Here is a 20,318-nt window from a genome sequence, read left to right as displayed (position 1 = left end):
TTTTTTTCCAAGTAAAATACTAAACCAGGACTAAACCAGTGGCTGTGATTGCTGGCAGCCGCTACCAGTCGTGAGTGCCAGAAAAGATAATTTTCCATAAGTAGGCCCGACTCTCTTCCCCTTCTGTTGTGACCTCCCCCGTAACCATGGTAACCATGCCTTTTCCTAGGAAGGCTGCTTATTGCAGCGTTACTGTGAAGGGACCTGTGATCCACCAATCACATGTTCAGCTCGCCACTTCTGGTCCAGAGCATCTGTCACTCCCTCTGCCACTTCTCACGTGCACTAGTCTCCCTCTCTCTCTCTCTGCATTTAAATTTCCCTGACTCCCGCTGATTGTCCCCAACTCTCTTTATCTGTCGTCTGGCAGTTTATAGAGCTGGAAAATACCCAGAATGCAGTGGTGTTATTCATCCGGAATAGTAACAGAATTCACTGGCCTTTGCTGAGAGATGGAGTGCATGTGACTGACTATTCTGTCTGTGTTTACATCAGTGTCTGTGATACTCTCTGCTGCCAGGAGAGTCCCCAGTAAGAAAATAACAATTTATTGTCAAAATCTTACATGCAACGTATTAGGGATTTTCCATATGCTGGCATTTAACCACAGTATTTATTTAGATAATCTTTGGATTAGATTATCTTCCACTGAAAATAGTATTAGTAATATGTATTTTGGGGGGGTTTTATGCTCATGCTGGATTTTCTAAAAGCATAAAAACGTTATTTTGTTTTACTTTTGAGCTTCAGTTCAGATGTGTTTATTTTACTTTTATAGCATCTTTTAACAACAGCACTGATCTCAAAGCACTTTAGATTTCTATAACCACGGTCTTTTCGCCCTTCGTTTCCTGTGTAGTTAACCGGTTGTGTTTCTCATTTTCCCCATGCCATGGCCCTGCGTTCCCACTTTAAATTTTTTTTACTTGATGATTTTTTTTCTATACTATGTACACAAAAGAAGCTTCATTCTCATTAAAGGAAATACTCTATTTTATCTATATGAGGGATGACACAAGATGCCCACTCACTGTGAATTTCCTGGACATTTCCCTGCGTTATTCCCACATGGGTGCAGTTGGATTTTATACCAAGGAGCTGGCAGAGTGAAGTTAGTTTAATGTCCAATCTGACTGATCTAGACATTTGCATTTTCACGTACAGCTGTATCAGGTAGTGTCAGTGAGAGGTTCGGGGCTACAGTGCACAGTGTAGCACAGGAAATGGGACAAAAGGGCTAAGAAGAAAAAGAGAGAGAGAGATAAAAACCACCTAATCAATGGTGTTTTGGGGTCTTTTCATGCTGTTTGTTGACATTAAAAAGATACATGTTGATATGTAGTGTTATAATGGCTATTATCACATTGTCTTTCTGCTTTATCGACTGCAAATGTGCAGTTGGAGCAATGGACCAATCTTTTAGCTTTATAAACATGCAACTGAAAGCTATGTGAAAGCATAACAGCAGCGGGTGGTCTTGGAAGATGAATGATCAGATTGCATGCCACCCACAGGTGCAATAATCCTGGATAAAATATACACCTCACTAGTTATGCTGGATGTTATGCTTAACTTGCTCATACAGATAGTGATCAGATCCAGCTCTTCATGTAGAGCAGTGAGTTCACTTGGTTGCTGTCTTACTGTGTGGGGGGATTATCCAGCAGAATCTGCGAGGAGAAGTGGGGCGTGCCTGCTGAGGGGTGAGAGGTGGAGAGACAGAGGGTGTCCCTAATACTGACGGAAAAGCTCCTAATCCTCTGTTAAAATATCCCCATTGACCGTTGGGGGTGCCCCTCGGATCCACCTGCCCCTAGGATAGTGTGTGGTGTTATTGTTGTTGTTGTCTGTTGTTATTGGAATTATAAACCCCATAAACCACCCCCAGTAGGCACGCAAAGTCTCACTGCTGCTAGCTCCCATGTTCTCAGATCCCCCTGGCTCATTTTACACAACTAGGTAGAGCCGCCCCAGCCGGGACATTAACTCACAACACTCAAACTGGTCTTTTGTTAGGGGAAAATAGCTGATAAGCAGGATGACAATAAAAAGCCGTGTGCTGGCAGACCCTGTGTGAGGCAGGGAGAGTGAACCAGAGAGAATGAGTGGGAGGGAAAGAGGGCAAGTGGGTGGGATAACAAGAGGGGTTGAGGGGGGGTGGCATTTTAGCGAAAGTATTTGTTTCAGCTGCTATTTTCAGTTTGGCCCATGTCCGTCATTGACTACCCAACCTTGGATATCAAGATAACGGTAGCAACCCCCACCTACCTACCCTGAGAGTAAATGAAGGTGAGAAAGAAAAGGAAGGAGGCAGAGAGGGAGGGAGAAGCCTCAGCTATTATGGTAAGTCAGGGTGCTCTTCCTGCACACTCCCTGATTTGAAGGTGCTTTCTGGGGCAGGGGCCAGCTTCTGTGAGGCAGCAGGGATTTACTCTTGTTGACATTTGATAAAAAAGACACCAAGAGGGGACAGGGAGGGAGAGAGGCAGCAGAGGGGATTTGGCATGTGTCCTTTCTACAGCGTGAAAGACTACGAGATGTTCAGTGCTTTGTTTACTCGCTACAGCAGTGCTGTGTAGACCTCCTCTCTAGTTTTTCCTCCTGACATCAATTTCCTTTACCCTCTGCAATACGTCTTCAGCTTCCCTCCATCCCTTTGTCTGGTGTGTGGGGCATCAACCAGGCAGAAGAAGGGGCTGCCTCCAATTACTCCTATGCTAGCACTTCTTAGTTTAAAAAAAAAAATCCTTTGTTAACTGAACAAGTTGCACCTTGCTCTTTCCTCTGAGTGGATAGGATGGATGGTCAGGAGGCTGAGATAAGGGCAGGACTAACTAACGGACTGACTTAGCAAATGACTGCTTGGCTGGCTGGCCACTCTGAGCTCAGGTTTCACTGCTTGTCATTCTGAGGAGAGAGAGAAAGAGGGAAATAAAGTGATCATGGCGGTGGAGGAGGGTGCTGTCTTCCTAACCCAAGTGAGTAGTGCTAGAATTTCTGCCTGGATTAATTTGATTTATTTTGCAGTTTTGTTTATTGACTCACTCAGAGGTTAATATTGTGAATTTAGAACCATTTTGTGAACCATTAGAATGGTACTGGTCTCATTTGTACTAGGCTGTGGCTGCGTATGAACATGGAAAGTCAACTGATCTTAATGAACAGAGCTTGAAGTGACTGTGTGATTGTTTGATCCTGCATGGCAATACTAGATCATGTTTTTGACTGGACTGATATTTGCCCATATAAATTGTACACATCCAAAATGTAGGTAAGTAAATATGTGAGTTCAGCTGAAGCTTTTATTGAATTACTGTAGTGTGATAATATTCTCAGTAAAGCTGTTTCATTGTTGAACGCTCTGGATGAATGAATTTTTTCCAAAGTGATTTACTTTAGTTACTTGCTCATTCATTCATTCATTCATTCTTTTGCTTTCTAAGTCACACAGTGTCTCACTGCCGCTTAGCCTAAAAGCTTTATTAGAACCATTTGTCTGCGCCATGTGCATGGTACATGCAACTCTTACATTTAAAATCAGAGAAGATTAAAAAAATGTCACATCTCTTCATATAGATATCATGTTATCACTTAACATCCATGTCTCTAAAAGGTTTAATTAGGATTTTCTGGTGTGAGCTTGTTGACAGTGAAATGATGGATTAATCAGCAGCAGCTTTTCTGTATTTTGCATGGAGAAAAAGAAAGAAGTCAAGTTTCCATGGGGAAATAAGCAAGGCTGGGGATTTGGGAAGTTTGACTATTTAGAGCTGAGAGGAATGGATGTTGTGGTTGCTGAGATGAGGTTCTTTGGCACTCATAGAAGATGTGGCCTGTTACTCAATGCCCCTGACTCTGTGCTTGTAGAGCTCTGTGAGTTTTGTGTTGTCAGGAGAGCAGGGGATAAAATCAAACAATACAGCTGCTGCTGGTCTGGTTCTCCTCTTCTAAGCTCCCTCAGTTCACACAGCGCCTACAGTGATGACATCAACGCATGTGTGTCTACATTGTTTTTATCTGTGGTGCAGCGGTTAGTTCTGTCCCCTCATGCTATGAAAGGTCCTGATTTGAAGCACAGCTGGGGTCCTGCTTTGTGGAATTTGCACATGCCCACTTGGGTTTGTTTCAGGTACATGTGTGTTTTTAGACTCCACAGTCCAAAAACATGCATGTTAGGCTCATTAGTGATTCTAAATTGACTTCGGATGACTGGTATTTAAAGTGTATATAATAAAGCGCTATATGAATGCATGGTTAGTAGTCTAAAGTGCTTTGGATGGTCAGTAAGATTAGAAAAGTGCTATATAAATGCTGTTCCACTCAGTGTGTGAGCTTCTGCTTTGTTGTGAGCTTGGTATATAGTGCCAAGCTGACATCATTGTAGTCTGGAAAGACAGGATATCAGTTCTTTATACTAAGTACCTTCTATCCAGATAGACTATCACTGCGTTGATGTCATGAAGCGAAAAGGTGCCAATTACAGATTCAGCAAAAATGAAAACAAACAGCAGCAGCAACGGGTCGTGAAGTTCAAATTCAAGAAGTGAATGATGTGACCCACCCAAAATCTGACCGTTATGCCTTTACTAGCGTCTTGAGGCGACTTTTGTTGTGATTTGGCGCTATATAAATAAAATTGAATTGAATTGAATTGAACTTAATTTCATCCTTTTGTGTCATACTGTAATGCTAATTTTATTCTAATAGCTGGATATCAGATTTGCCTTTGGAAGGAAAGAAAACTCCAAGAACAACAAAAAAAGAAAACAGATCTATTTTCTTTATCCAAAAATGTTACTGTGAGTAGATTCTCATTTTCCAAGTTTATTGTGGGAGAGTAGCATTTGTTGACACCACACATGCATTGTTACCAGCTTACAGTATATATCATGTGAGCAAAAACAGGGAATGTTTACTAGATATTTGAAATCTGTACTATCAAAATTTCAGTAGGGATTGTGCTTTGTTCCCATGCTTCCCTTTTTTGAAGAGGCAGATTGAACCTTTAAGGGTTTGTTCTTCTTCAAAGAGCGTATCCACTCTATGAAACAGGTGCTGTAGTGTTATCAAACACATGCATTTTGGTTCATCAAATGCCAGCACAAAGGCCTAGCTGCTTTTTATTCACATTTCTTTTTCTTCATTTTAAAGAGCATCTGCAGGCAGTGGCGACAGGGCTCTATTAATTTTTAACCCATATGGTTAATTCTCATTTTTATAGCATCTTACCTGAAAGTTAGCTCAATTTTTGACTCTTTCAGATGTTAATTTGGAGTGATGGCGTAATTTCAGGCTTTTTTCGTTAGCACTTGTGTGCCAGATTTCGCTCTCGTCCTCTACTTTCTATCTAACATGAGATTAATGCTTTCCTTCAGGCTTAACCTAGTCTTTAATGGCCCCATTTTCTTTGAACCTCTGATCTGTGGAGGCTTAATAATATTTCTCTTACTAATCTCATACCCAGTCGTGTGTAATACTTCATTCACAAAGACGCCAAGATCCCTCATGTTAGACATAGATGGGGATGGCTGTGGGGCTGGACGTTTTGGTCACTGTATTAAGGGATAAACTGAAATCAGTAATAATGTAGATATGGATGTGGACTACTTAATCTGTTGCGAGAAGCAAAGAGCACCATGTGATATTTAAAAGACTATGCAAGTTGTCATAGAAACACGTAAAAGCTCTTAATGAAGTAACTTTTCTGTAATGAAGTTTATATATTTTTTCTGTCTCATCTGCTGCCAACCAGTCATCCCTCATTTAATATCTGTATTAAACGATTAAAGGCTGCATTAGATATCATGTTCGACCTAGGTAATATTTGATGGTGTAAATCAAGCAGCAGTATTGGTGCATGCTGTCTTTCCACAGCAGTGTGACCTTTGCATTTCCATGTCAGGGGGTTTCAGAGCGGTCACGCATTTGGTTGCACTCAAGAGCTCATACATGGGTCAGACATTGCAGACCATGCTTCACAGTGAGGACACATGGCAGTTAGTAGGAAACATCTTAGTTGGTGGGAAACACAAACATATGCTGCACAGATATTATAGTATGTGGAGAGACTTCAGTAAGTCAATAAAAAGGCAATACCCATTTAAGTTTTGGCAAAGAAACATTTTATATGTTTCCTTCCCATCTTCGATATTGTTCAGAACCACTATAGTTAAAATTAGATTATTTCCATATGCAGTAATTTCCACTTTGTGATGTGACATGCTACCCTTTAAGTGTATAGTGATAACAGACATGACGCTGATTAAGACAGAAACAGCATGAAAGGACGAGTTGGGTTGGAAGTGAGTTGCAAAGAGCAGCTTTAAAGCATCTTAAATAGTATGAACTCTATGAGAACTGCCCATAGGATGCATAAAAGAGTGTCTGATGAGCAAGTTGATGTAATCTGGAACTGAAGACAGATGATCTACAGGATTGTGGAATGTGCTCGACTTCAAGGCCTGCCTGAATTTATGCTGTGTTTAATTCTGCGGCGGAAAAATGTGTATGAAGTTTTTTGGAGGGGAAATGACATCATGGTGTTGCTTTTTTTATTTTTACAGCCCCCCTTCAATATTTAATATCAATATTTTCTCACCATTCCTGCATAGCCAGCACTTCTCACTGTAAAGAAGGTTGAAAAGAAATGAAACGTAGACCTAACAGAAGACAGAAAATAAAAATGATGACAAGAAAGAGGGTGGCTGCTGACTGTGGCTGGGCCACAGGTTATCATAAAAGACCTACTCACTGTATTATGCTGAATTTTAAGTAAAGGTTATGCTTAATTTTAAGTTAATTGCTGTGGAGATTGTTTACATTGCATCACGTTGTTTATAAAGCTATTTGGAGGTATTTCTCTGAAGAAGATCCAGAGCATAGCACTGGATGTTTAAAGGCTTTCAGTATCACAGCCCTATTTCCCGGTACATTTCAGCAGTGCTAATGCTAAGTAATGCTAAGATAATCACAGCCACACACACTGATAGAGCATCAATCTTAAGAAAGAATCTCAAGCTTTTATTATGCCTCTTTAGACCTTTGAGACATTTATAATATTACCTCTGCACATGCATTTGATAAAGTTAAGAGCTGAATTTTTCTTTAATTGTTCTCGGTGCATGGCTCATTTTTGCTGTTTACTTATCATGCTGGTTCGGTACCACGCATGACTTTTTCTCAAGGCCACAAGAGCAGAAATATCATTAGTGATTCAGTGCTATCACACATTCCTCAGAGGGTTGGGGCTATGGAAAAAGGAAGGAGAAATCTCTAGATGTGGCTGCAGATATATAAGTTTTAGCTTAATGGTTTCTTGTAATCTTGTAATCAGGAAATGACTCGGGTTCCAGTTAACACTGCCTCATTTGTATTTCATTTGTTTGTCCACACATGTGTGCAAGAGCACAAACAGAAATATTTTCCTCTCAAACTTTTATACAGACTAGTGGAACAATCTAATACTGGTGTCTTGTTCCCTCACATTTTGGCAAAGGGTCAGATCCCTCTATGCTCGTCAGAGTTATTTCTGGACAAGCACTGTGGAGGGGGAGGCAGAGAATACAACATTGGATAACCACTTGTACCATTGCCCTGCTGCGTTTATCCTACATGTCTCTGGATGCAAGCTAAATTTAGCAAGTCTGGGCTTTTGATAAATCAGGGGAATTTGGTTTTGTGCCCCTGTTATGAAGCAGCATATCACAGCATCTCTCCCTCCTGCTCTCAGCAGCACCAGTGCTGAGTTTTACAAAATGCTCTTTGCAAGGCTGCTGCGAAGAAGGGAGACAAAATGTGCAGAGTTTGCTGTGTGTCATTTTATGTCAGACCTAATGTCCTCTGAGGTAACATGAACACAGAAAAGAAACTACCTTCGTCTCTTCTATTCTCCTTTTTTTTTTAGCTTTCTCCTTCTCCTTCTCTTTTTCTTTCTTCTCTCTTCCTCCTTTCCATCTTGCTCCCTCCCTTTCTTTTCTTCTCTACACGCACATGCTCACCACATTTGTTATGGGGCAAAAAAAAAAAATGCTTGCCTCATCATTATATTTTGGTGTGCAAAGCCCTATTTCTGTAGTGAAATAAAGGACAGCTGAGCAGAACAGCGGATGCTCTGCTTCTCATAGCACGGCAACGTAGAGTCATAACTGCTTTGCTGGTGGACAGAAAACATCTCAGAGGAAAAGAGGAGGTCTCTGTGGCAGCTGTAACGACCACCCGGTCACTGAACTTCTTTCACTGGGGAATCATGGACATTTGGATTTAACAAAGCTGCAATAACATTCCGGTGGGATCTGATGGATGATGAAGGATGATGTGAATTGTCGGGAAGATATGCTTGGGCTCTGTTGGCTTTCTCATGGATTTACTTCTTGAAATGTTTGTGTTTTCTCGCTTTGAAGCACAAGTAGACTTTTTTTTGTTCGCGGTGTAAAAATGAACACATTGCATCTGTGGATATTAGCTTTGTTTTTTTGCCAAGATAAGATGTTTTTGGATGTCTGAGAAATTATGACAGAGTTCTACCTGGTACAGTAATGCACATGCTTTGTTCTACTGTGGGCTTAAAGATGTGTTATGTTTAAATCAAGACAGTGCTTAATTCGTCTCTCTTTGTTCTTGCTCTCTCTCTCATCTGCCTCTCGTGCCCTCTTTCGCTCTCTTTGTTTCCTCCTCCTCTTAAGTCTGATAGCAATGCCAGTTACCTACGAGCTGCCCGGGCAGGGAACCTCGAAAAAGTCCTTGACTACCTCAAGTCTGGGGTTGAGATTAACATTTGCAATCAAGTAAGTTTTTACCATTTAAACTGTCATGTCCTTATGCGTGCTCATTGATTTTAGAATTAAAGAAGCATGTTAGGGTACGCATTAAGCTGCAATGCTTCCCAAGCTAAATTTAAGAGGACTACAAGATTCATGTATAACTTAATAAACACTATCTTACCATAAATAAAACATAGATGATTTTAGCCAACGTATCATTGACAATCAAACGTAATCTCATATTATCTCATCATGCATAAGACCCCTAACTCCTATAAACGTTTCCTTCCTAGAATGGTCTAAATGCTCTTCATCTGGCCTCCAAGGAGGGACATGTAGAGGTTGTTGCTGAGCTGCTGAAGCTCGGAGCCACTGTGGACGCAGCCACAAAGGTAAGACCAACTCCATCAGGTATAATGGAAGACTATATTTGGACCGAGCGCGGATCATGGCATCTCTGTAGGATTAAACAGTATGCAGAATCAGTACGACGAAGTGTGCAGCCTTTGTTAGTGTTTGATACTGGATCAATATTTAATGACGTCTATGGGGACTACTGCTGGAAGCAGACAAGGTAATTAGCCATACGAAAATAATAGAATGTGTGCTAGAATGAAGCAAAAGAGTGTGTTGCAAGAATTGTATGTATTAAACATCTAGATAAGTAAAACCAGTTGTAGTGTTATTTTATGTATTGTAAAAACATGCATATATTTTAATAAGACAGGTTTTTGCTATGGACGCATCTCAATTCTGATCTAAAAGGAGTTCAGCGGAAGAGCCACTGGAAATGTTTTCCATATTTCTCCCCTGAAGCCTTTTACTGCCATTTAGTGGTCTGGCTCAGCCTCTGGGCCCCAGGCCACATGCCTAGTGCTGACATAAACATAAGACACAATAAAATATTCAAGATCAAGGAAAAAATCTTCCCAATTAAAATATTTCTGTATTGTGACCTGGAGGATGCTCGAGGATTAGTTTGATATGCCTGTGTCTGCTTGCATCCTAATGCCGATCAGTTTCCTCTTTAAGCAGCCAGAGGAGGCAACGCTATCGAGGATTCTTGTTTAGCAACAGCGTCTCTGTTTGATTCTAGTTATTGTTCATTAGCCCCTCCAACAGTGCTGCTCTCACTGTGGGAGAGTTAAACAAGAAGTCCTGTGTTCACTAATAGTCAGTGATACAATAACTGATCTTTTGAGCTGTAGTGGCATCGCTGCACTGGATTACATGAACTTAAATACGTGTCTTTAAAATGGTATTCATAGTGTTTGTTTAGCCAGAAATATTTGAGGGTTCTCAGCATGAAGGAATTTAAGGAGTATTTTTCTAATCATTTTTTTAAATAAGGCCAAGATCTTCACCTGCCTTTATCTGTGTGTTTTCAGTGCTCAAATGTACACTGTGAAAACATTGGCACATTTTTTCAAGCACAGGAGTTGGTATTTTTGCAAAACTAAATAATGTAACTTGTCAGTTAGCTTCAAATAGTGCAGCCAGCACTTCTTTAACACTGCTGTTTAAGTGTTACCACTCATAAAAGCTACGATAGATCTGAATGAACACGATTCCAAACAAAAGCTGAAACGTTTGGCCTCAAACATGTAGTATTGTACTAATGTTGTGTCTCGTTAGACACATATGAATATATAAATATCTCTTCTCCCTATATATAAATATATCTCTATATATTTGTGCAACTTTTTTTTCATTTACAATTTTGATGGATATAGCTATGACATTTCTATATCTAGTGCGTAGAAAGAAGCTTTTCAATTTCTTTTACTGCATTTCTTGTGATTTATTTTGTTACTATGGCCTAATTACTTATATTTTGATGTATAGCAAGTTGAAATGCTCCAAAAAAAAGGCCATTACAGCATGTAATAAAGGTATAAACATAAGTACAATTAGCCTGTCAACAATAATAAGGTGACTAAATGAATATTAAAATAAAGTGACAGCGTATCAAAACACAGATATTTTATAAATCTGTCAAAAAAAATCATAGTGAAATAGAAGAAATCAGAGTTTCAACCATTAAACTAATTTTTGTATTCAGCAGTGCTTGCAAATAACTGTAATTTGGCATCTTTGGCAGCTTTGAGTGGTGGTGTAATAAACAAAAAGAAACTTGTCTGTTTGTTAGGAGTCATGGCTATCAGATTTCCCTGCTCCTGTATGCGCTATACGTGACTGATCGCTATTGTGCAAAAGAACCTTGTGATCAACTAGCATCAGGATCATGTGGCCATGAATCAGGCTGAGGGTCGACTCTGCCCTCACAAGGAACTGCACAGGTTCTTAAAAAGTCTCCACCAGTTTTATTTACTGGCAGGATAGGAAGTGACACATTGTTGGCACTGCATGCAGGGGGATGCCAGAGCTGGAATGCCAGCAGTACAAGCATGTGATCTGTGTAAGGGGATTCACAGGTGCACATAGATACTGATGTGGATATATGAAGAGCATAGTGGCAATCAGTCACATTCACACACGCACACATACACACAAGCAAAACAGTGGGACAGGTGGGCCAGAGCTTAACATGCATTCCTTTGGTTGTTCCGTGTAATCCAGAAAGGAAACACTGCTCTGCACATAGCGTCGCTGGCTGGCCAAACGGAAGTCGTCAAAGAGCTGGTCACTAATGGAGCCAATGTCAACTCACAATCTCAGGTGGGATATACTCGAAATGCCTGCAAGTCAATGTCAAAATGACAGCAAGGTCTTGGTGGTCTGGCTTTAGGGTAGGTATAATTACACTGCTGTTGAGATGATCTATATCAGATAGTCGCTGACATACAGGGAGAAATCCTCACTGACAGAAACTGGCATAATGCCAACTAGGCCTCTGCCTCTTCAGGAAACTGCTTGTCCTTGCATTTCACATTTAACTCTATTAGATCGAAGCGAGAGAAAATATTCAGCCAGCTTCTTTCTCTCTGATAATGTCCAAAATAAAAAAGCAAGCAGAGGAAAAACTTTTTACCTTCAGACCACTGGAACATGTTTTGTTAAGATATACTCAGTGTGTATATGTCACTTTAAAGGTGATCAGTTGCTATAATAGTCATCATTTATGACATGTTAGGAGATGTCACATGAAACTTTATGTTTAAACCAAGTTTAAAACGGCTAAATACAAGGAAACGTGGAATCATTTCTTATGTAAGCATCAGTAAAGGTTGATGTATTTGTTGTTGTGTAATGTTTGAAAAAGATTGTGTGTCTTTTGGTTCATGTTGTGTGCAGAATGGCTTCACTCCTCTGTACATGGCAGCCCAGGAGAATCACCTGGAGGTGGTGCGGTTCCTTCTGGAGAACAGCGCCAGCCAGAGTATCGCCACTGAGGTACTGTACGTGTGTGTGTTTCTTGTGCTCACATGTGTGTCCATTTCTCTGTAGTATGTATCCGTGCATTTTCTATGCCACTGTCATATCTAAGGTTTTTTTATCTGTTGTACTAACCACCTCCATCTCCTCTCCTCCTTTGTTTCCTTCCCTTCCTCCCTTTTTCCTCCACCCCCCACCCCCCCCATTTTGCCTCAGTCTCCATCGGTGTCTTCATCTTTTTGTCTCCTTTTTCACTTTCCTGTTTCTGTCTATTTCTCATCTTTTTTGTCTCACATGATCCCTCTCTTATCTTTCCCCTATTCTCCTCTGCCTGCCCCACCTCCTCTCCTCCTTCCTCATCTCTTTATGAGGGACTAGGCAGAACTTCATTGATTGGTAGTGTACGGAGGAGGTAGAGTGACCTTGAGCGGGTCACTGATGAGCTCTGCTCTGCTCCCTGCCTCCTCTCTACAGCTGCTGTTACTGCTCTGATTAACGTTGCTTAGTCTGTGGAACACACGTACACTTTCCAGTCACAGCACGTTCACACAAACACACGTGCACATACGCAGATGATACAATACCCAGTGTACCCTGTCGTTTGCAAGTTTACATTTATGGGCACGCATGCACAGTATCTACTCAAACATGATATAAGGTAATATACAGGTTGGTGACAAATTAAAGGAAGTGCCTTAGCACTTCCCCCAGGAGGGTTCAAACCCAATTTTCCAATTAAATAGTCTCTCGTTTAGTATTTTGATGATGGCGATGGAGAGCACTGCACTGTCAGTCTATAATCTCCCATCAGTGTTCAGCTGGGCTGAGTCACCCCTCATCTTGAAAGAGGCTTATCAGGACAGGAAAAAAATGTGTGTATATATATATATATATGGGTGTGTGTGTGTGTGTGTGTGTGTGTGCACACTTCTGCCCACACATACTGAGACATGCAGTATCAAAAACACAGTAAAATAAAATGGCTTTTGGCTGAATTATGTATCATAAGGGCAATGTGAGTGGGAAATGCCGAAGATGTGAGCTGTCTTCTCCACATCCTCTTATTATGTAACGTACATTTGTGTGTGGCTTGGAAATGTACAGTAACTTCTACATTATATGAAGTTATAATTCATTCTAAATGCTCCTCTAGGTCAAGCTGCCTCTATATTTTTATGAAAACACATCACTGTTATTGACATAGTTAACCTAGTTGTTTATTATAATAATTAATACCTTCAAATAATGTGAGCAGCCTAGATTCATCATTGCCTATAAAACTATTAAAAATCATTTTGCTTTTTATAAGCTGCGTTTAATTTGCTCTCATCATCCACGCCATCCAGCATTGGTTACTCATTTCTTCCCCTCCTTCGCAGGATGGCTTTACCCCTCTGGCAGTGGCCCTCCAGCAGGGCCATGACCAGGTGGTCTCCCTGCTATTGGAGAACGATACAAAGGGCAAGGTGCGCCTGCCTGCCCTGCACATTGCCGCACGCAAGGATGACACCAAGGCCGCGGCCCTGCTCCTGCAGAACGACCACAACGCAGACGTCGAGTCCAAGGTGAGCAAAAACGCTGATGCAGCCCATCTTTGGTAGTGAATGATCAGTTGGTCTCTTTCTTTTTGCCTATTTGATTATTTGTTTTTAACACTGATTTCTTTGGTTTTCTTGATTGTCTTTTTTTTCCTGCTGCCTTTTCTCTTTATTGTTTGAATTTGTTGTTGATGCTCTTTCTTTCGGAAAAGAAGCAGAAGTACATTCCTGTTTGTTTTTTGGACAGTTTTATCTCTGAAAAGATTTGAGTTTGAGAATATCCTTCTCATTCTTAAACTCAAACTTCAAGTAAGAGCGCAGTCTGCACACCGAAACTTTTCTGCCGTAGATTATTTTTCACTGAGCTGCCTCTCCCTCTTCTGCTCCTCCACTTCATGTGAGTGAAGGCCCTTTTTAATTTGTTTTTTTTTTCTCACTAATTGCCCGTTCTCTCCTCTCTTGGCTGACTCTGTAGATGATGGTGAATAGAACAACAGAGGTACACCTCTACTCTGTACATTATGTAGTGTTCATCCTATTCATAAAAACTCTGAAAACAACAGCGACAATCACTTCAGTGCCCCTGACTTGATGCAGTAGTGTTTCTGCAGCCCTCTGTCACTCCCCCTTTTCCATTTTAGCTCAGTACTGCCTTCTTCCTTTTCATTGCTTCATCAATCTAGTGGATATATCTGGTCATTGAGAAAATCAGAGCTAAAGCGCATGCTTCACAAATACTGATTTAATAAATCTGAGGCTAAAGGCTTGGGTATCAAGGTTTTCCTTGATTCTAATGGTTTCATGGTGTCCAAAGCTGAAGTGTCTTATTTTTGGAAATCCCTTGTCACTGTTTAAAATATGTTGTCTTAATGTGTCCTGACTAAGTCCCTCCATGAAACTGATTAGCATGATAACCAGTGTACGCATGAAAAATGGTTATCATTCATTTGAAACCAGCAGTTTGTCCATAACTTGCATGGCAGTCTAATTCCCTTTACACTCTAAAGAACCCCTGCATTCTAGCATTAGTCAGGCTCTCTAATTTGTTTACTGGTGTATCCTTTATTGAGCTCTAGTACATCCAATATTCAACACTCACACCTAAAGCATTTTGCATGGGACCAAAGTAACAAGCTAGTGTGACACTGCGTCTGTGGTAACATTGGCCCCTTTTTTAAACCAAAGCCAGGTGGCCACCTTCTGTGCGTGCCTGTTTTGGTTGGCATTGTCTGTGGTTTTGGCAGGCTCTGATATGATTCATCCAAAAATGGCTTTGATTTCAGACTTATGCATTGCGTTAAACAAATGTGTACTCAGATAGAAGAAAGACACTGTAATCTGTTTTATATGAATAGTGTGTTTTTTCAAGGCAGATATAAATCATTTTAATTTTGGTGAACTTTGTGGTACGATTTCTCAGTTCAGGATATCGGTGGGGACACGTGTCTGAATTACTGATTGACTTTTGGCTCTTTGAAATTAAAATTCCAGCAGTTGGATTGTTTAATGTAAGACATAAGGTCACAGATATTTTCCAGTGTCTTTTAGTTGCTCCGACAGCTAATCCAGGAGTTATATCAGGATACATCTCTCATTGAAGATGTTAACAAATGGAGATTAAGTTCATTTGCAGAGTGATTATTTGCAGCTAAAAATATCAGAATGCTGTAAATAGAATTAAACAGATTTACACCAGTTAGCTCTTGATCTTTCAAATCAAGTTGTATATTACACTCATATCTTTATAATTAGTTTTTTGTCAGTTAAATGTAAAATTGTTATATTTTAGTTGGGCCCATGTTTGATTCTAACAGTTTTAGAAAAAATAGACTTTTTCTGCAACTGTTAGAAAAGTCAGGTGTCAGTGTAGCAGTGTGCTACCAGTGTGTCCTTGTTTGATGTAGTGGGACTTTGTAAAGCCAGATGTTTGATCTTGTGTGAATGTTGCTCCACTGTTTTTAACATGGTGTGTCTATTTGTCTGTCTGCACGTGTGTTGTTGCATTTCTTCAATCCTCAGAGTGGTTTCACCCCCCTCCACATCGCAGCGCATTATGGCAACATTAATGTGGCCACGCTTTTGCTGAACCGCGGGGCTGCTGTGGACTTCATGGCTCGGGTGAGTTTCTACTGCCCTCTGCTGGTTGGGAAAGGTGTAACCATTACACACAATAAATATGAATATGGTATACGGGTATATTTAATGGATTAAAAAAAAAAACTATGAAACGGTAAAACAAAGGTATAGCTTAGCTTTTATGGCAGAGGAAAATCACTTTGATTTCCCAAACATCTGTCACATTTATGCTCCTTGAAAGCAAAAGCAAAGAATAAACTTATATTTTGCATGTAAACCCTTCAGCAAAATAGGATGGACTGAAAATATTGGTGTCAAATGTGGGATTTTTTTTTTTTACATGAATTCTGTTTGTGGACATTTCATTGATAGGCAAATGCATATTTTGTTTACTCAAGGGAGAAAACAACAGTGAAACCCAAACCACCCACACACAAACTTTAATGTCAAGTCAAGTAGAGTTTTATTGTCAACCCAACAATATACACTCAAGTATACAGTGGGACGAAATATCATCCTCTTGGATCAAAGGTCAAAATGTAAAAATCAAAATGAAATAAATTCAAATATGCATTTATACAACTATACAGAAATAAGATAAACTAAGAATAAATACAACAGTACTGGACTTGAATAGAAGAGAATGAATGAATAGAAAATAATGAGAATGAATATAAATAAATACAATAGTACACATACAGAATAGTGCAAGTATTGGAAGTAATGTTGGTACGATGAAGCCTAATGTATTTGTGTTCATTCCCATAAATATATAGGTATTCAGTGGTAGAGAGAAAGAGATTCCTGGATTAATAAAGACCCTCATGAAATGGGAGATTATTTAGAACAATGGGACATTTTGTTATATATGTATCTGTTATGTTATTCTCAGACTGAATTCATATTTTTTTGAGATATGATTAAATATAAAGACCTGGAAGAGATTTTATGTGACATATACAGAGTAATCTCAGTGATGTTGTCTTAGAAAATGGGTTTCCATATTAGATGTTTACTAATCAGAGTGATCAGTGGCCTATATTTGAATCAGCTAGTGTGTGAAGCAGTGTTTGTGTTTGTGCTGCTTTTATACCGATTACAGGTAAGGTCCAGAAAATTATCCACCAGCAGTGGTGGATGGTTAAACAATGGAGCTGGCTTACAGCTGTTTGCTTGAGAGCAACAAAGCATTACAGTCTGTTGCAGACTAGTCAGTTTCATTACGAGTTTCTAATGAATTAATTCTGTCTAATTGTAGATATGTTTAAATGCATAATGTGAGAGCAGAACCGTCTAAGAGTTTTCCACTTTTTCACTTAGAATGACATCACACCGCTTCATGTGGCCGCAAAAAGGGGCAACAGCAATATGGTGAAGTTGCTGCTGGACAGAGGGGCCAAAATTGATGCAAAGACCAAGGTAAGACTTTTTTCACAATTAGAAAGGCACATGAGGCTGAATTATGTTTTTTAGACTTACAGACGTTTTTGTCTGTAGCAGTATTTGATTTTGCACAAACTGAAGTTTATTAAAATTATTTTACAGTAAAATGCAAATTTTAAAAAGTGTTTCATTTTGTTATTTTGTTCTTTTAAGGACGGTCTGACACCTCTTCATTGTGGGGCACGGAGCGGACACGAGCAGGTGGTAGAAATTCTTCTGGACAGAGGAGCTCCTATACTGTCCAAGACCAAGGTAGTTACTTGGATGATCAATTCAGGAGATGCTGCTAAGCTCAGAATAGGGAAGAAAAGAAAGTTCACAAACACATGACATCTTTTTCGTTAAGTTAAATATAAAACAGACCAGAATAGATCACTATACACGATGTTAATAACACTGGAATACCTTTGTTTTCAAAATCAGCTCTCCTAACTACTCGGAGCTATTTAAATAATTGTCATCCACTCACATAGCAGGTCTGTTGTTGTTGCTGTAGTGTTGTCGCATTGTCTCCATAACATCTGTGCGACCTCTCCAGAACAGCCTGTCTCCGCTGCCTTCGCAGCCCTACAGTTTGACCGCGCAGGACGACCAGTGTAACAAAATAGACATTGTTGTAATGGCCTCGTTATAACAATGCTTCTGTAACCTTCTCAGCAACTTCCTTCGCAGTCTTTCTGTGCAGCGCATGGCCGCGTCCTAACTTACTGTGTCTGTCTGTCCATCTGTCTATGTGTCCGTCTGCGTGTGTGTTTGTCGCTCTCTTTCTTTGTCTGGCTCTCTCTTTCTCTCCCCTTTTCTCTCTTTCTTTCCCTGTCTCGGCCCTGTATAGAACGGCCTATCGCCTCTCCACATGGCCACTCAGGGGGACCACCTGAACTGTGTCCAGCTCCTGCTCCAGCACGACGTGCCCGTGGATGACGTCACCAATGACTACCTTACGGCGCTGCACGTTGCTGCCCACTGCGGTCACTATAAGGTGGCCAAGCTCATTGTGGACAAGAAGGCCAACCCAAATGCCAAGGCTCTGGTAGGGATAAAGCCGTACAAGGGGTGTTAAGAATGGGGGTGCAAAACAGAAAAGTCACGTGATCGTGACAAAAAAAATCACGTTCAAGAAATACTGAAATGTTGATGTTGGTAGACGTTAGTCACCAAAAGTTTTGCTTTTATGATTAATATTATACTCATAGAAAAAATAAATGGTTTGGTTTGGGTAGCTTTACAGTGCAGAAGTCTTAGCACTATAATATAAAGTTTTACTGTGTCTGTCTATTTTCTGATAGTTTTGTCTGTGTTGGATATTTTGTTGTTGTTGTTGTTGTTTTTTAATGATATGGACTATTTTTGTGTGAAATAAATAGATATGTGCTGATACGAATGTTTAAAACAGGACTGAAAACAGGTTTATTCCTCATATTTACCTTTTCTTTACCACACATTTGCATCCTGGCACATCTCAGCATTCACTCATTTGCACATGTTTAGAGGCTGTGGGGAGTTTCTCAGTGATCGTACTGGAATACCAGCCTTAGCTTTACACTTTCTCTTCATGCAGAATGGTTTCACTCCGCTTCATATCGCCTGCAAGAAGAACAGAGTCAAGGTGATGGAGCTGTTGCTTAAACATGGAGCGTCTATCCAGGCTGTCACAGAGGTAATAGAGCATACTGGAACACCTTTACTCTTCTGTACCATTTAATACATAATAATTACTTGGAATTGATCTTATTGTTGTTTGGTTTTGATGTTCAGGATAAAATTTGGTTGCTGATTTGGTCTTTAGTGTTTTAATGTTTCATGTTGATCATCGTATCTGTTATCTGCAGTCCGGCTTGACGCCCATTCATGTGGCAGCCTTTATGGGCCATGAAAACATTGTCCATGCGCTGACGCACCACGGAGCTTCGCCCAACACCACCAATGTGGTAAGTAGACTAATTTTAATGTACTACATGTCGATACAGATTAGAAAATCTCCCTTTTGCCAACAACCTTTGTATCTTCCAGCGAGGAGAGACAGCTCTCCACATGGCAGCCAGGGCAGGCCAGGCAGACGTAGTCCGATACCTGCTAAAGAACGGAGCCAAGGTGGAGACCAAGTCCAAGGTTAGAACACAGAGCGTCGTTATCAATCACTGTGTCAAGGAGAAAACAAAAAGGGATACAGAACTGGGCCAAAAAGTCACTTCCCCTCTCTTTGCAGGATGACCAGACAGCGCTGCACATATCCAGTCGGCTGGGGAAGGTCGACATTGTCCAGCAGCTGCTGCATTGCGGTGCGTCTGCCAATGCTGCCACCACCTCAGGCTACACCCCCCTTCACCTGGCTGCCCGCGAAGGACACCATGATGTTGCTGCCATGCTCCTGGACAATGGTGCCTCACTCTCATCTGCAACAAAGGTATGTCTTGTAGACGTTTAAGCATTATATTGCAATGTAGATAATGTTCCCATTTTCCAGTATCTCCACTAGTAGGCATGGTTTTGTTTCGAATGGCCTCCAAGGTTCTTGTCATATGAAATAAATGCCTAAATACGTCCTTCTCCCAGCAAAAGAATTCATAGTCTAAGCATACTAAACTGACTAAACTGACACACAGATCTGACTAATTGCATAAAAGTGCATTGCTCGAAGTATAAAATGGGTGTGGAAGATGTGAGTGTGATATGTGTCTGTGGACTGTCTTTGAAGGTGACTTCTGTTAGCAGAGCAGATTAATGAAGGGTAAACCCCATGGTGGGCTCTTACTTCCTCACACACACACATATAGCATCTTTTGGGACTTTACCTTAGTCGGCTTTTCAAGCAAATGATATCATATCTGTGTGAAAACAGAAAATTTGTGCCATCGAGCAGATTAATTGACCCCTTTTAGGTGTTTATAAAGCAGATTAAATGAATAGAAATTTAAAAACTGGCACGATTACTAGCTATCACACAAATGAGGTCAAGTGTTTCAGAGAAAATGGGAATCTGTGGAGTCCCACATTCCTCTGGAAAATATGATCTAATATCTTTAAATATCTTTGCAGACACACAGGAAGGAAGCCAAGTGATCACACTGGCAAATCAAACCCAGCATCACAGCAAAACGTGTAATAGACATGCATTTGCCTCAAGAGATAGTAAAGACCTTTGCCTTACTTTCTCAGTGTAATGAAC

At 40.4% G+C, this 20,318-nt stretch overlaps 1 protein-coding gene across 14 annotated transcripts in view; it reads left to right on the top strand.

Moving 5' to 3' along the window:
- LOC102198956 (ankyrin-3) overlaps positions 1–20,318 on the top strand; it is a 116,928-nt gene that overhangs the window by 48,529 nt on the left and 48,081 nt on the right. For 7 of the 14 annotated variants that reach the window (XR_001290307.1, XM_013909404.1, XM_013909409.1 and 4 more), the window contains 14 exons: positions 8,682–8,783; positions 9,053–9,151; positions 11,340–11,438; positions 12,015–12,113; positions 13,475–13,660; positions 14,109–14,132; positions 15,653–15,751; positions 17,030–17,128; positions 17,306–17,404; positions 17,985–18,182; positions 18,711–18,809; positions 18,982–19,080; positions 19,163–19,261; positions 19,359–19,556. Coding sequence is in view for 13 of the 14 variants with exons in the window: in XM_013909404.1 (XP_013764858.1) it covers positions 8,682–8,783; positions 9,053–9,151; positions 11,340–11,438; positions 12,015–12,113; positions 13,475–13,660; positions 14,109–14,132; positions 15,653–15,751; positions 17,030–17,128; positions 17,306–17,404; positions 17,985–18,182; positions 18,711–18,809; positions 18,982–19,080; positions 19,163–19,261; positions 19,359–19,556 (1,599 nt within the window). In the remaining variant the exon portion in view is untranslated. Of the gene's footprint in view, positions 1–2,195; positions 2,344–2,867; positions 2,979–8,442; positions 8,527–8,681; positions 8,784–9,052; positions 9,152–11,339; positions 11,439–12,014; positions 12,114–13,474; positions 13,661–14,108; positions 14,133–15,652; positions 15,752–17,029; positions 17,129–17,305; positions 17,405–17,984; positions 18,183–18,710; positions 18,810–18,981; positions 19,081–19,162; positions 19,262–19,358; positions 19,557–20,318 lie in introns of those variants that run through there. The other 7 variants (XM_013909415.1, XM_013909410.1, XM_013909403.1 and 4 more) reach the window with 5 other exon arrangements.

The sequence above is a fragment of the Pundamilia nyererei genome, unplaced genomic scaffold (assembly GCF_000239375.1).
Source record: "Pundamilia nyererei isolate P.nyererei 1_Seehausen unplaced genomic scaffold, PunNye1.0 scaffold00024, whole genome shotgun sequence".
NCBI lineage: Eukaryota > Metazoa > Chordata > Actinopteri > Cichliformes > Cichlidae > Pundamilia > Pundamilia nyererei.
Note: the sequence above shows the minus strand (reverse complement) of the source record. Positions and strands in the feature narration are given on the sequence as shown.